The 15,403-nt window shown below is 57.9% G+C and overlaps 6 protein-coding genes across 6 annotated transcripts; 3 read left to right on the top strand and 3 right to left on the bottom strand.

Moving 5' to 3' along the window:
• Positions 1–986: 986 nt before the first annotated feature.
• Positions 987–1,952, bottom strand: IDI1 (isopentenyl-diphosphate delta-isomerase idi1; the record flags this gene model as incomplete). Its single annotated transcript, XM_066780006.1, has 2 exons — positions 987–1,561; positions 1,709–1,952. 2 exons carry the CDS (start codon positions 1,950–1,952, stop codon positions 987–989), a joined length of 819 nt encoding a protein of 272 aa, XP_066629235.1.
• A 519-nt stretch (positions 1,953–2,471) lies between these two features.
• On the bottom strand, positions 2,472–5,988 carry SLS55_008597 (uncharacterized protein; the record flags this gene model as incomplete). Its single annotated transcript, XM_066780005.1, has 2 exons — positions 2,472–5,395; positions 5,607–5,988. The coding sequence occupies 2 exons, from the start codon at positions 5,986–5,988 to the stop codon at positions 2,472–2,474; spliced, it is 3,306 nt and encodes a 1,101-aa protein (XP_066629234.1).
• Positions 5,989–7,023: 1,035 nt separating this feature from the next.
• SLS55_008596 (uncharacterized protein) lies at positions 7,024–8,220 on the top strand (the record flags this gene model as incomplete). The annotated part of the gene is made up of 3 exons (XM_066780004.1): positions 7,024–7,214; positions 7,268–7,759; positions 7,827–8,220. 3 exons carry the CDS (start codon positions 7,024–7,026, stop codon positions 8,218–8,220), a joined length of 1,077 nt encoding a protein of 358 aa, XP_066629233.1.
• A 322-nt stretch (positions 8,221–8,542) lies between these two features.
• Positions 8,543–10,061, bottom strand: SLS55_008595 (uncharacterized protein; the record flags this gene model as incomplete). The annotated part of the gene is made up of 3 exons (XM_066780003.1): positions 8,543–9,458; positions 9,517–9,918; positions 9,991–10,061. The coding sequence occupies 3 exons, from the start codon at positions 10,059–10,061 to the stop codon at positions 8,543–8,545; spliced, it is 1,389 nt and encodes a 462-aa protein (XP_066629232.1).
• Positions 10,062–10,404: 343 nt separating this feature from the next.
• Positions 10,405–11,626, top strand: FIP1 (Cleavage polyadenylation factor subunit fip1; the record flags this gene model as incomplete). Its single annotated transcript, XM_066780002.1, has 4 exons — positions 10,405–10,557; positions 10,624–10,679; positions 10,737–10,978; positions 11,034–11,626. 4 exons carry the CDS (start codon positions 10,405–10,407, stop codon positions 11,624–11,626), a joined length of 1,044 nt encoding a protein of 347 aa, XP_066629231.1.
• A 2,139-nt stretch (positions 11,627–13,765) lies between these two features.
• Positions 13,766–15,014, top strand: SLS55_008593 (uncharacterized protein; the record flags this gene model as incomplete). The annotated part of the gene is made up of 2 exons (XM_066780001.1): positions 13,766–14,338; positions 14,394–15,014. The coding sequence occupies 2 exons, from the start codon at positions 13,766–13,768 to the stop codon at positions 15,012–15,014; spliced, it is 1,194 nt and encodes a 397-aa protein (XP_066629230.1).
• Between the last annotated feature and the right edge of the window lie 389 nt (positions 15,015–15,403).

Genomic DNA, 15,403 nt, shown 5'->3' with positions numbered 1-15,403 from the left:
CCACCCCCCAACTAACCCCCCAACCCGCAGAACGCAACATGCCAATGCACCCAATGCCGCAAAACCACCGGCTCCCTCCTCCCCCAACTCATCGAGCTGCCCGCCGCCAACGTCACCCCTTCCTCCCTGACCGTCAACGTCACCCCATCCTCCCCACCCTCCCCATCCCCTGCTCCCGACCTCCCGACCTATCGTCTCTACCGCTCCTCGCCCAAAGCCGTCCGCGGCTTCTGCGCCACCTGCGGCTCGAGCCTGACGTGGCAGACGTCTGACGCGCCGGGCGTGATCGAGGTGCACGTGGGGACTTTGGACGAGGAGGTGTTGGTTGGGAGGTTTGAAGGACGAGCGGCGGGGAGGGAGGGAAAGAGCGAGCAAGACGAGTACGGTGCGGTGCGCAAGAGGACGGGTGGGTGGGCCAGGGAGCTGGGGCCGGCGCGGTATCACAACTTCGTCGAGAACGCGGTGCCGGGGGTGACGGACGGGTTTGCGGGGGCAAAGTATTTGACAGTTGGGTCGGCTGGGAAGAGGAGTTTTGAGGGGGACTTGGCGAGCATTGGGAGGGTTTGAAGGGATGTTCAGGGTGAGAGCGTTGGGTGACTGGTGCGTAGCGGATTGCGTGGGCTGCGGTGTTGTAATCTGAGCTGGTGATTATGGGGAGTAGGCGTATGTGGACGGAGTAGCGAAAAAGTGTATCAAATGAGTATTAGTAAATATAAGTTAAACGAAGTCTATTCCAATCAATGCCCAGCCCTTATTTCTTGTAGGCAAATCAGTACACCACCCCCACCGCGCGATGCATATACCCAAACCACAACATGTGTGTTGATCAAATGCGAACCCAAAGGTGGTGTACCGGGTATATCACTACGACACCGATGCATGCAAAATGCCCACGACCAACGATCGAACGCTGGTCGTCTTCCCCACTCCGTCCATCCGAACCAGCAGCACGCGGTTCGTCAACCACCACGACCTTCTTCCCCCACTTACATCCGCCTGATGCTCTCCTCCTTGAACTTCTCCAGGCCGCCGTCCAAGTGCTTCCACCAGTCAAACAGCATGCTCTCGCAGATGAGCTTGAACCACGGCGTGAACTTCAAGCTCTTATCCTCAAACATGGCCCTCAGCTCCTCCGGCGACACGTAGCGCGTGTCCCGCACCTCGTTCACATTCACATCCAGCGTGACGCCCTTCTTCGGGCGGATGAACAGGATGTAGTCGATCTCGTGCTCGCCCCACTTGCCGTCGCTGGGCGCGAGGTAGTGGATGCGGGTGAGGAAGTCGAACTCGCCGACGGGCACCTGGTCGGCGGGGATGCCCAGCTCGTGGCCCAGCTTGCGCTGCGCCGCGCGCTTGGCCCCCGCGACCGACGTCGGCAGGTCGGACCCCGTCTCCGTCGGCACGCCCAGCGGGTGCGAGCAGCACGTGTTGGTCCACATGTCCGGGAACGTGATCTTCTCCGTCGCCCGCTGCTGCAGCAGCAGCCGGTTGTCCGCGTCGAACAGGAACACGCTGAAGGCGCGGTGGAGCAGCCCGCGGTTGATGTTTTCCATGAGGTGGCCTGGTCATAACACACCCCCGCGTCAGTCATGCCATTTCTTTGTTCTCTTCCGTCTTCTACTCGATAAAGGATGGCGGGCGGCCGATGGGAGGGGATTGCGAGAGAGAGGGACTGAGAGCATTGTTGAGGGCAGGACCTGTCACGTACAAACTTTCTTGGACGCGCTGCCGATGGGCACGTCGTTCTCGTCGAGCACGATGCACATCTCGTCCATCAGGCGGATCTGCTCCTCGTCGTAGCCGGCCAGGTCGCTGTCGCCATTGCCCGACGACGCCTGGCGCGCGCCCCCGCCGATCACGTCGGTGTTGACGTCGCTGCCAAACAGGCGGAGGATGTTGTCGGCGGTGATGGCGGCGGGCGCCGCCGCCGTGGTCGTGGTGGTCGAGCTCATTGTTGTCGATCGAGGAATTTCCGTGAACGGTAGAGAGGCGGAAGAGACGGTCGGATGTCGAGGGAGAGAGCGCTGGAAGGGAAACGACTCTGGCGGCGGCAATGCTCCTTGATGAGGAGGGGGGAAAGTTGTTGGACGCGATCGGCGGGCTTTATTGCAGTGGCGTTGAACCGCGCCGACAGGGTCCAGGACCAGGCGGTGAGGCATCCCTGCCAGCGACTTTTCTGCCTGTTGCCAGGGCTATGCTCCGCCTGTTGGCCTTGAATTAATAATCTGCTCTTCTACACTTTTGTCTTTCACTCAGTTCGACTCGATTGGGCGTGCTGCACTATCGCAAAACCATAAAATTCGAAGAAGAAAGCAAATAAGTCTATGTACCGAAAGCAGACCAAATCCTAGCAGTTGCGAAGGTATCGTGCCGAAACCGAACATGAATGCCAACAACCATTGGCATTTCCACCATCACGTCATTGGACGTTACACGCCAACTTGACCGTCGAATCATGCCCGGTGCCATGATCACCAGGCCCTACGCTTACCCTTCGCACCTGAGACTGGAGCCAGGGCAGGGAACTCATCGGCCTCCACTTCGGCGTTGCCATTTTCGTCTTCTCCGAATTGTTCAGCCCTGCTCCTCTCCTCGGCGAGACTCAGCTGTATCGCGTATTCAAGATCATCCATCTCCTTGTCCTTGCTCGATCCCGCACCACCAGCCTCGTTCGGTTCTGCAAATGGCGTCTGACGAGACGAAGAAGCCGGCGGTGATGCTTTGCGGCCTTTAGCATACTTGATGGGAATATCAAAACCATTGTCAATTGGGGCTTCCGGGACCTCTTCGAAAGCCGGAGTCGATCCTTCATTCTCCTGCAAGCTCAAACGAATGGCTTCAGCTATGTCTGCGTCAAGCTCATCATCATTCTTCTGTGGTGGGCTGCTCGACGGTGTCAGGGTCGCAGGAATGGTGGGAGTGTCGCTGATGACGGAACTGGCTTCGCTCTGCTTATTCCTTTCGGCCTCGGCTGCAATCGCCTCTTGGGACAGCATGGTCGCATACGCCAAAGCCTGCTCTTCATCGTCGAGGAGATCGACGCCGAAACGACCAGCCAGACGATCAGCTTCACGTTGTCTTTGGATTTCGTCCCTTTCCATCTCGTGCTTCTCAGAATGGATGAAGGCATTGATCTTCGATCGTCCCGAGGCAGAGAAGTTGGGCCCGATGCCTCCGCTGTTGCTTCCTCGTTCTGAACGTCGCACACGCCGCTTGTTGCTCTTGTACTGATCTGCAGCGCTGGAACTGTAACTCCAGTAGCGTAGATGAGTACCAAGAGATACCATGCCTCGGAGAACTGTTGGATCTGGATCCAGACACATAGCTCCGGCAGCGAACAAGTTGATTCCAACACCTTGTGGGGAAGCTTGCGCCTGGACCAATCTGCGACGGGCACGGGATGAGAATCTAGAGTTAAGAGTCCGGATAGGCTGCATGCTGGACGCCAAGGGGTCCCATGCTTGGACCAAGCCATCATTGCCACCGTGAACAAGGTACAATCCGGTCATTGCAAGGCATGAGATTTGGGGAGAATCCGTGTAAATGATTCGCACGGGCTCAATGGTGTTGACCAAATCCGTGGACTTCGCAACCACAGCACGCATATCCCACACAAAGACACTCCCAGTATTGGTTCCAGCGGCAACAAACCTGGCTCTTTGGCCGGGGACATCTGCAGGACTTGCGGCTTGGCTTTGGTCCGAAAATGGCGACGCATACGGAGATGATGCCGTGGAAGAGCCAGAAAAACCGAATATGGGATCCTCGGACACGGTCATGGTCGCATACGTGGAAGCGTCTAGGGTTGTTGTAGCCACCTCTACGGACTTAGCACCGTTGAATGAGAGCAAGGAGCATCTCCATTCCTCCACTAGATCGTGACGCTCAGGCGACACCGCCTTGGAGGAAAGAACGGAGGACTTGCGTTGGCGTGTTGTAGAAGGTGGCAGAGACGCAACATCAGTACCGCCAAAGAGCGATGACTGAGCGGTGTTGACGATATCAGTAACCTCCTTGGGCTTAGGCTTGTTCTCGGGTTGCATAGGAACCTTCAGGCGCGTGAACCGCTTCGCAGAAGCCAATGAGTCTTCTTCCAGGCCGCAGTCAAACACGACGACGGCCTCGCCAGCGTTGTTGCCATCGTCTCCAGCAAAATCGACTTCCATTCTTCTTCTCATGTCCCAGCCAACGCACATAGTACGGAAGTCGATTGGCTTCATCCTCAAGAAAGCATTGATCTCCTGGGTCTCGGCCTTGATTTGCTCTTCAGTTAGGCACATGCCATTCCATGAGGAACGGGGAGAATAGCTTCCATCCACTGTTCTCTCGCGGTAGGGATCCGGACGCGCAACTCGTCTGCTATGCTCCACGATGTTCCAATAGACAGTACGTCCGGTTGCCCATGCAAGCCGTTCCAGGGTAGGCTCATCCATACGCGTGCCTTTAAGGACGGCAGGACGTTTCGGGAACTTAGTCAAATAGAACAATTCTCCTAGGGCGTTGAGAGCTATGCACCAGATACGGTTCTGACCCTGACGCTGAGGAGAGTAGGCATCGTCTACTGCCAAGGCAATGATGGGTACACCGGGACTGAGAACCCAGCGCGCCGTAAGCTCACCACGGCCCAGGCGCGAGTCCTGCAGGCCATTAGTACCGAGACTGTAGGCTGAGACAACGCCCGATGATGAGCCGCATAGCATGCCAATCAATCCTTCTGAGAGAGTAGGAACTGAAGCAGTTTTCGCGATCCACACTGACGAAATGGCCTCTGTTGATACAAGCAGCCGGGGGATGCCAAGCTCCGGCGAGCTGAGCTCCATGGATAGGGCCAAGAAACGGCCGCGCATTTCCTCTGTGGAGCGATGATAGATGCTCCCGCCAGGAGAACCTTCACCATGCACCATGCCGTAAGGCTGGCTCACATCCATGACATTGGGGTTGCCGACCAGATTGCCAGTGCCGAGGCCCCATTGTGCCTCGCCAGGGAACCGTTCGAAGAATTGGAGGAAGAGCTGAGGGTCCGAGAGGCCCCATCCATCTGCCTTTCCAGCGCTTGGGTCACTACTGGACGCCATGCCGATATCGTTGGCTCCATGGATGAACAGAGGGAGACGCTTGTTGAATCCACTGCCAAATGTAGCATGCAGGTGATTGACCGTCGTGAAGAGCTGTGAATTGTACATAATGATCGCTTGAGGCGTCTGATGGGCGTTAGAGCGGGAATTTGCCGATTGCGTCGACAGTGCCATGGGCTTTCCCCGGCCAAGCGACCGCAGAAGTCGAGTACGCAGGATGTACTCGCTCCTCCATGATGCAAGTGTCGTAAGCCTAGCGAATGCTCTTCTGTCGGAGCGCAGGTTTTCTTGGTCGTCATCCTCAGCCACGTAATCAGCACCTATGGTGATTGAGTCAGGGCCAGGGAAGTAACGCGCAAATGCGACTCTCCAGGCATGAGGTGTAGTGACGAGAGAATGGAAACGATGCGACACTAGTGCAACTGCGGATAAATCGTTCGGTGGCAGGTGGGATAGGGCGTGAGTCAGAATTTCTGGGAGGAAATCAGTCGTTGTGGCGGGTCGAGCACGCGCCGGGAAGAGGCAAGTCACCATTTGGCAGCTTCGCCACGGGCGAGCTTCTGTCTCCAGCTTTGCGGTTCTTCTTGATGACTTCAAATATAGGGCCCTCCGGCTTCCTCTGAGGCGAGGGCGATAGCGCGTTCTCGTACTCGGCGATGCGATTGCGAGGCGGCGGGCTGGGCTTCTTCAACCGAGCGTTGTCGGCGGCGTCAAGCTCGCCGCGCGCATCGGCACCAGGGAGCGCATCGTCCGTCGCGTCTGGAGCGCCGATGTCTGCTCCCGCCGCACTCCCAGAGCGGAGCGGGAGCAAGCGATCTGAAGAATCGAGGCCATGCTGGGAGGGAACGGGGGATTCGGGCGCGACGGATTTGGTGGACGCGTTGGTGATAACGTCGGAGAGCTCTGAGTGCATAAAAGTTCGCGGGAAGGATTTGGTTGAGGGTGTTCCTGAGCCAGGTGTCCTGGTTCAGTCGCGTCAATGTGGGGTCGGGATGGTTGCCTGAGGGAGGTTGTTGGAGGAGGAAAAGAGGCAGCAGCACGGTGACGTTAGGTTGCCGTCCCGTCTCGACTCGCGGCCGCACCGCACGTGGCGATGCGACCGGCGCTCCGGCCTCCAACACCCGCTCCTTTCCTCGGCCGATAGGTATCGAGATGCTCTTCATCTGATTAGCACCCACCAGTAGCATGCTAGAGCGAAATGAAATAAGCCACTTTAAAGCCTGTCTTCCGCTCCTCCATAAACCCAGCCAATATCGCGCACAGACGTTTCCTCCTTCCGCAAACTGTTCCTCGATTGTCACCACGTATGCGTCTGCTACTTGACCAATTGCTCTCATGTTGGATTCCATTCATTTATTGATCCTATTTCTCCACGGCCGTCACCATCACACGATCATGCAACACAGTCGGATACTCGCAGAGACCTAGCTGTACATCTACATGCGAATGGGGCAGTCAGTATACGACTTATAATACTTGAACATCGAAGGGGACTAAATTCATCCGAAACAAACCACGATTCGCTGTTCACTGGCGCGGGATTAGCACAAGACGCAGCTTGACAGAGCAAGGTTGCAGACCGCCCGCGCCCACTTTCCTGATTGGGTAACAGTTGCACAGTCCTGTGGGGACGGGCGGGGGTGCTTAGGTAAGGTACTTGCTGTCGGGTCGATGCCATGCCGTGGCATAAAATGGTATAAGTCTTCCCGATTCACAATCACTGGACTTTACCTTAAACTCCGCTATATCCGCGCACGACATCATCACCCCAGATTTTAGGCTCGGAGATGCGGCAGTTACACAGCCGTCTGGCGGGTTCAAAAGGCCGTCGAGATCATGTCTATCATGCAATTCTCTCATCTTCTCCTTACCCTCCTCACCGCAGTTAATCCTCTCCTCATTGCTGTCCCAACCCAAATTACCAGAACACCAGAAAGAAGTCAACGTCATGGCCAACTCTGATATCCCTAAGGAGCTGCAAGCCAGCATCGATGCCACGCAGGTGACTTACAAGCAGCTCGGAAGCTCCGGCCTCCGTGTCTCAGTTCCCATCCTAGGTGCTATGTCCATTGGCCACAAGGACTGGCAACAGTGGGTCGTCGACGACGAAACTACCGTCTTCAAACTCCTCCAGGCAGCGTACAGTTCCCTCCTTGTCCAAGACTTCCGTCGTCAGCTAACCATACCTTCAGCTACGACCGTGGGCTCAACACCTGGGACACGGCCAACGTCTATTCCAACGGCGTCTCCGAAGAGCTGATCGGGCGCTTCCTCAAGCAATCGCAGATCCCGCGGCGCAAGGTCGTGCTGCTGACCAAATGTTTCGGCTACGTGGGCGAGACGCCTGCCGTCAACACGATGAAGTACGCGCAGGCGCGCGACACGCGCGACTACGTCAACCAAGGCGGCCTCTCGCGCGCCGCCATCTTCAACGCCGTCGACGCCAGCCTCGAGCGCCTGCAGACGCCCTACATCGACCTGCTGCAGATCCACCGCTTCGACTCGTCCGTCCCCGTCGAGGAGACCATGGAGGCCCTGCATGACCTCGTCCGCGCCGGCAAGGTGCGCTACATCGGCGCCAGCTCCATGTGGGCCTACCAGTTCGCCAAGATGCAGTTCGTCGCCGAGAGGCACGGTTGGACCAAGTTCATCAGCATGCAGAACCACTACAGCTTGTGCTACAGGTAAGGCCACTCGCTATTGCTTATTCCTCCCCATACATCCTTCCCCCGATTGCTGACGGGTCTGTAGAGAGGAGGAGCGCGAGATGAACCCCTTCTGCAAAGAAAGCGGCGTCGGGCTGATCCCTTGGTCGCCCCTCTTCCGCGGCGTGCTCGCGCGGCCGCTGGACACGCCCGAGACGGACCGTGCTAAGGCCATGAAGAATCACCCGTTCCATATTGTGACGGATGCCGACCATCAGATCGTCGGCCGTGTGGCGGAGCTGGCCAAGAAGAAGGATTGGGCCATGTCGCAGGTGGCCCTGGCGTGGATAGTGCAGAAGGGCACTATTCCTATCGTTGGGTTCAGCAGTGTGGAGAGGTTAGATGAGGCCGTCAAGGTCAAAGGAAAAGAGTTGACGGATGAGGAGATCAAGTACCTGGAAGAGCCGTACGTGCCCAAGACGGTAACCGGACACTCCTGAGCGGATGTAATGGGCGATGCTGGCAAAGGAACTATGTTGGGCTCTGCAAATGTAGTTGGAAGAATACGGAAGCGAGGTTTGTAGGTGCGCATACCGCACGGTTACTGTTAAGGTGCAATTTGAATCGTCGTCGAAAGCAAGACGGGTCAATATCTCGTTTTCTTCATCTTCCTGGGAATTAAATGTGCCACATCCTAGCCTTTGAGTATCTTTTTACAGAGCTCTTTCCTCAACCAATGGACCTTGTTCTTTGACAAACGCCATCCCATGCCACCTAGTTTCCAAACAAAAGACTCCAGAGTATCTCGCCCTAGTCCGCCAATCACCTTCCCATTCCCGTAGTACCAATAGTCGCCTCGATGACCTTCTCCCTGCAATCCCCAACATTCTGCGCCTCGTTGAGGATGGCCTTCTGGATCTCCTGGAACAGAAGAGCCAATTCCCTGAGCCTGTTCTCATGGTGCTCCTCAGCGGTACCAGCGCCCCGGCGCGCCAAAAGTTCCTGCTTCTGCTGGCCCGCGTTTGCCTCGACGGTACGCAGGTGCTGCTCGATCTCGGTAAGTAGACGGGCCTGGTACTGGAGCGTATTGTCCATGTTGTCGGTCTGACCATCGAAGAAAGAAACGAGGTCGGTGTTGCCTTCGTCAGCTGCGGCATCGTCCTGTGAAGTCGACTTAGCCGGAGCGGGAGCGGCGCTCCACATGGAGCCGGCGTAGTGGTACTGGGTGGGCAGCTTGAGGTTCTCAAGCACGCGGAAGCTGATGCGCGCGTCCTCGACGTCCTTCTTGATCGTTTGCTTGAGCTGGGCGATGGCCTGCGAATCGTTGTCCAGGGCGGTCTCGACAGCTTCGCACTTGCCGTTGACCCACTCGACATCGTTGGGCAGATATGAAATGTTCTCCTTCAAGCGGCCGTCAATGAAGGCCTGGCACTGGTCGTGGTGCGAGATTTGCTGCTGGATGAGCGAGTCCATCTGTTCGATTTGCCTTTGCAGATCTTCGTGGAGATCCGAGAAGCGCGTAGATCCGCGGACCTGGCTGATGTCGATGCGAACGCCCGGAACAGGTCCTTGTGCACCGGCGTTGTTTTGGGTGGCGCCAAACATGCCGCCGCCCGCTGGCTGTTGAGAGTTGTTCATGGCGGAGCCGCCGAAGAGCGAGGATTGCTGAGGTTGTGTGGCGGTTGTAGTGCTCCCGAAGAGAGAAGGTTTGTTTTGGGTCTGCGCGGCACTGCTTCCACTGCGTGACAAGTTAGCCAAGCATTCCGGGTGTGTGCGACGAACGACGCTGGACGCACAACAAAGACGGGGCGGCTGTTTGCGTTGCCTGGCCAGTGTTGCCGAAAAGACCCCCACTCGGCTGCTGCTGCTGCTGCTGCTGCTGTTGTTGTTGCTGCTGGCCTTGCTGCTGGTTCTGGCCTAACGCGCCGCCGAACAATGAGGAGCCAGGCTGAGGCTGCGAGGCGGGCGTTGACCCTGCTGCAGCGCCCCCGCCGAAAAGGCCGCCTGTGGTGGTGGCCGCCGGCGTGGCGGGCTTATTGAGGGCGCCCCCAAAGAGACTGCTGCCTTGAGTCGCCGGGGCAGCATTGTTCGTCGAGGAGCCGAAAAGACCGCCGCTCTGGGGTTGCGAAGTCGAGGAGGTGCCGCCAAAGAGGCCGCCGCCGCCGCTCTGGGGCTGGCTGGTGCCGGTCGAGCTGCCACTGTGGGAAGGTGCAAGTTAGTGACTGCCGTGCAGATATCACAATTGATGCGCAGCCATGTCGCAAACCTACAACAACGAAGAGCTACCGCCCGTGTTGATGCTCAAGCCGCCCGACTTTCCCAGACCTGTTCCAAACGACATTGTTGCTGCTCCAAATGGCCAGAAAGCGTCGCGGACGGAGACGATCGAGACCTGGTGCTGGCAGGGGTTCGGCAGTACCTGAGCGGGCAGGGCAACAGGGCGATGGCGCAAAGGGACGCAGTATGTTGGTGTTGTTGTCAGCTGCTCGGGCGTTGTCGCGAAAAGCTGCGGCGTCCAAGCTTCGCGCGCCGACAGCTCCACCTCGCCCGCCGCAGCTTCAACCCATCTGCCCGCCTAGCTCACGTCTCCACCAGGGCACCGCTCCTCGAAGAACCGCAGACATCGCGCCCCGTCCTTGAACGGCCACTCTTCTCCACACCCGGACAGACTGACACCATTCTCCATGGAGGAGGACGACGATTTCTACGGCGACGACAGCGCCCCGGCCGTCAAGCAGGACGAGCCCACCAACGGCGATGAGGCTACAAAGGATGAGAAGATGGACGAATCACTCGAGGAAGGCGAAGAGGAGGAAGAGGATGAGAGCAGCGACTCGGTACGCATTCCCCACTCTATTGCCGAGTCCAGGCTTCGTGGATGCTAATGCGGGCTGCTGCATCAGGATATCGAGATCATTGTAGAGAGCAAAGATGCGCCAGCAGCGCCAGAGCCAGCTTCGTACGTGTAAAGGTAAACTACCGCTTGACGAGTGCGTGCCATTGACAAGAACAACAGCCAACGCGGCGCAAGCTTCAACACTTCTTTCAAGTCGGATCCCTCGCGGCCCGCACCCGCAGACGCTGCTAAAGGACAACAAATACCACCTACTGGAACCAAAGCTGGAAGCGCCGCTCCTTCAGCGCCTTCAAAGCCTGGCTCAGCCTATCCCGAAGTCCGCACCTCAACCATCGACGTCAACGCAACCCCCATCTACGATCCTGTGGGCAAGCCCATAACAGACCTAGATGTTGATGCCGGTAAGGAGCACTTTTCAGTACGAAGACAGCACGTGCAGAGACTAATTTATAACAGATCTCGCCGAGCACGAAAAGCCCTGGCGCCTTCCCGGCGCCGACCAGTCCGACTATTTCAACTACGGCTTCGACGAGTTCACCTGGACGACCTACTGCTTGCGCCAGCAAACCATGACCAACACGCTCAAGGACCAGAAGGCCGAGACCGCCAAGTTTGAGATGATGCTTAACGGCGGCATGCCGCTCATGCCTGGCATGCCTCCCGGCGGGCCCCCATCCGCCGCTCCGCCCGTCCCTGGCGCACCCACCGGCCCAGCAGCACAGCAGCCACAGGCCGCTCAGCAGCCGCAGAATGGAGGTATGCCTGGTGGTATGCCCGGAATGCCTGGCTTGGACGAGAACATGATGCAGCAAATGGCCCAGCACATGATGGCGTCCGGGATGGATCCGTCACAGATGAGCTTCGAGCAATTTATGCAGGGTATGCAGGGCATGGGTGGCATGCAAGGCGGTCCGCCCGCCGGCCCCGCGGCGCAGCAGGCCCAGCAGGGCGGCGGCTTCGGCGGTCAAGGTGGTCCGCAAGGTCAGTATGGCGGTTACGGAGGCGGTCAGGGTGGGTTCAGAGGAGGACGAAGAGGACGGGGGTGGTAATGAGGAGGGGGCTCAAGTCAGCAGCTTCGATTTTGGGTTTGGACTGGGATTTGGGCGGCGTTCTATACTTCAACGGGGCATACAGGAACCAGTACGGGGTGGTATGATGAGGCGCGAACTAGGGGAAAATGGAGCTGTGACGGATACTAGCATTGGCACACCCAAGGCGAGAACTCGAGAAAGCGTGGAGTTGACAAAAAGGAATCAAATTAGCATTTCAGCAACCGGAGATCTTGTCAGCATTTCACCGCAACCTGCCGGCTAATTGTAGGAGATTGAAGTAACCCATTGCCAGAGGACAAGTTATCGTAAAGTTGTTCCCCGGCGGCGCCATGCACTTCTCAGGATACTGCGGTCGTCGACTCTCTATCTCTACCGCAGCTGTCCAGGGAGCTTTCGAGCCTCATTTGGTCTCGAAATCAGTCCCTACAGCCGAAGATAGCACATCTTTGGTCAGCACAATTCAACGTCGAACGAGAATCCCTCAAAGTGTATTGTCTTCCATGTCTTAGATGAACCCTAGGCCAATAAGCCTTACGTGCCGAGTTCGTATTCTCAGGCCATCATGCTTCTTACCTGGCGCTCTTTCTATTCGATCGTAATAATGAGCATTGCTCAGGCTCGAAGTCACTTGGCGGGTGGTAGACAGGTTCGGGAAGCGAGGAGGCCGAAGGGCCTCATCACCCACCTACTTGCATCCAGGGCCCATTGCGTGCTTCTCAGCTGCGGAGTATGTTTTGGCAATGCAGGAAGACGGTATCACATCAATGCCGCCATCTGCCATTCGAAAGACGCCATCGATGTTTCACACATGAAGCAGACGCAACCACCTCTCTGAGGCATCCGCTGCTCGGATGAGATTGCAGAAGCGATGCCGTTACATAGCCATGAGCAAGACACATGTCCTTCGAACGATCGATCTCCCCTGAATGCAGCGAGCGAGGCGTGCCAGTGGTTACAAGGCCTCAGGGGAGACGCAGAGGACAAGGCGTCCACGCGTCTTCATCTCTCCGCGCCTGATGGCTTCGATAGGATGAGCGTTTACCTTGCCTCAAGGCCAGCTGCCCCACATGGACCACGCTGGAGAAGGAAGTTTCAGGGAGAATGCGCGGGCCAGTGGGCTGTGACGGGGCATGACGGCAGGCGAGATAGCGTTGGGCGGTGTAACTGCCGGGTAGACGCGTCGTGGAGGCGCGGGAGACGGTGCGATGGTCTTGCTCGTAGATCGGAATGTCGCAGAGGCCGTCGCGTCGTCGTGCGCGGCCTGGGGATGTAGCAGGTTAAGTAAGTCCAGCCAGTGCGCGGCCAGGCCGGGGCGCCGGGTAGGCGTAGGGCAGAAACCGACCAGGGGCTCGCGCGGATCACACGAAGCATGTTGCCTCTTTGGAAGGCTTTGGAAGTTTCAGGCTGGCGGCGGGCGGGTGCTTTGCTGGCGTCAGCCCGCGGTCGCGGGCGAAGATGCTCGGCCGCACGTTCGTTCGTGATTTTTGAGATCGATTGCGTGCTTTCGTTTGCCTCTTTGGGCCGAACTCGGCGGCCACGACCTGGGGAAGCGCGGCCCACTCCGGACCTCAGCCCAGCGCCCGCGCTTCCGCTGCGCTTCTCGAACGCCGGCCTGCAGCAGATCGAGAGCCTCACACGCAGACTCCAAGATCGCAGCATCGCGAGCCCACCTGCTGCTCGCATCCTCGCCAGGCACCGTCCGGCTGCCAATGGCCTCCCTCGACCCGCGCCGATCCGGGGTAGCGCGCGGCTGGTCGCAGCCTCCCGCAACGACGACATCGCTGCAAGAATGATGCGTCACGGCCCTTCCCCGTGACTCTTGCCCTGATGCAGTAATCAAACGTGCTCTGTGCACGGTTAGCGTATGTGGGTATGGCTTTGTGATGATGAGGTGCTGGCCCTGGCGGATCGCGCAACCACAGCCCCAGGTTGCACCTGCCAGCTGTTACGCACCGCTGATGATGAATCCCCAGTATCAGCTTCATCCGGCCGTGCCATCTGTCTCTCTCCGTCTGCCGCCCTATATATGTCCAGCTCCTCTCGTCTGTCTTCCAGAACCCCATCACACTCCATTGCCAAGTCCTCCACCCGCCTTTGCCTCTTTCTCTTCAGCCACACGCCCCGTCTTTGTCCACAATGGCACCATACCTCCAAGAGACGACGGCTACTGAGGTAGCCACCCCCGCTCCCAAGACTCTCAAGACCGTCCCGACCAAGTCTTCGTCCACTCTCAACTACGAACCTGGCCACGTCCCCGTCGAGTCCCACGAGACCTACGAGTACGATGACCTTAAGCCCCGTTTCCCGGACATCAAGTGGCCTGCTCTTGGTCCCATCCACTACGAGGACAAGGGCTTGAAGGGTGACCCCAACTTCCGCAACCTGCTCGCTGGCGCCACGGACGTCTTCGACTACAACCCTAAGATTGGCACCGAGATCCACGGCGTCAAGCTCTCGCAGCTCACCGACGCCCAAAAGAACGACCTTGCCCGCCTCATTGCCGTTCGTGGTGTTGTCTTCTTCCGCGACCAAGACGACCTCGACATTGACGCTCAGCGTGAGCTGGGTGCTTACTTCGGTCAACTGCACAAGCACGCCACCACCTCGGTCCCGCGCCGTGAGGGCCTGGAGGATGTCCATGTCGTCTTTACTGAGGGCGCTAAGGACCTCCGCTCCCTGTTCACCCCTACCTTCCTTTGGCACTCTGATGTAAGCACATCTCACATCAGTCCCATGTCTTGAAGCATTACTAATTGATCCATAGGTTACATACGAAGTTCAGCCTCCCTCTTACACCATGCTGAAGCTTCTTACTGGCCCCGGCCGCGGTGGCGGTGGTGACACCCTCTGGTCCTCTCAGTACGCTGCCTACGATGCCATGTCGCCGTACATGCAGAAGTACCTCGAGAGCTTGACTGCGATCCACTCGGCCCAGATCCAGGCCGACGGCTCCACCCAGATGGGCCGTACTGTCCGCCGTGACCCCGTCGTCACTGAGCACCCGCTCATCCGCGTCCACCCCGTGACCGGCTGGAAGTCTCTGTTCTTCAACCCTGGCTTCGTCACCAAGATCAAGGGCGTCCCCAAGGTCGAGAGTGACCACATCATCTCTTACCTCAACGAGATCATCGCCACCACTCAAGAGGCACACGTCCGCTTCCAGTGGAACAAGAACGACGTCGCCTTCTGGGACAACCGCGTCACCAACCACTCCGCTTCTTACGGGTTCGCGCCTCACCGCCGCCACGCTGTGCGCGTCTGCTGCCAGGCTGAGCGCCCATACTTCTCCGAAGCTGGCAAGTCCCAGGAAGAGGAGCTTAACGCCAAGTACGGACTTCCGCCTGTCAGCAAGGACGGCTCCGGCATCGTCAACTACAACGATTAAGTGCTTTTGTTTGACACGATGATGAAGCATTCATAGCATTACATTTTCTTTTCAGGTGAAGCGGTTTAGCGGGCGTTATTAAAGGGCTATGGAGACGGCATACAATACCAACTTGCTTACGGTGCATGTGTAGTCTGGTTTTGGACATCGGGAAGTACAGGGAATGATTTTGGATTAGAATAGCGAATATCAGAATGTTGATTACTGTCATATCAGGATACTCAGTTGGCTTTGCATGCGACGCTTCAGTCTCGCTGTTTCGCGGCTCGGGAGAGCGACGCACGGTTCCACCGACTTCCATCGTGCCTGCCCGCGGAGTGAAGTCACCCCCGCCTACCGAATCAGGAAGTCGCGCCAGGCACCCACCCTCCCACCCTCACCTGTGACCA

This window comes from Diplodia seriata, assembly GCF_021436955.1.
Source record: "Diplodia seriata strain FDS-637 chromosome Unknown scaffold_9, whole genome shotgun sequence".
In the NCBI taxonomy this organism is placed as follows: Eukaryota; Fungi; Ascomycota; class Dothideomycetes; order Botryosphaeriales; family Botryosphaeriaceae; genus Diplodia; species Diplodia seriata.
Note: the sequence above shows the minus strand (reverse complement) of the source record. Positions and strands in the feature narration are given on the sequence as shown.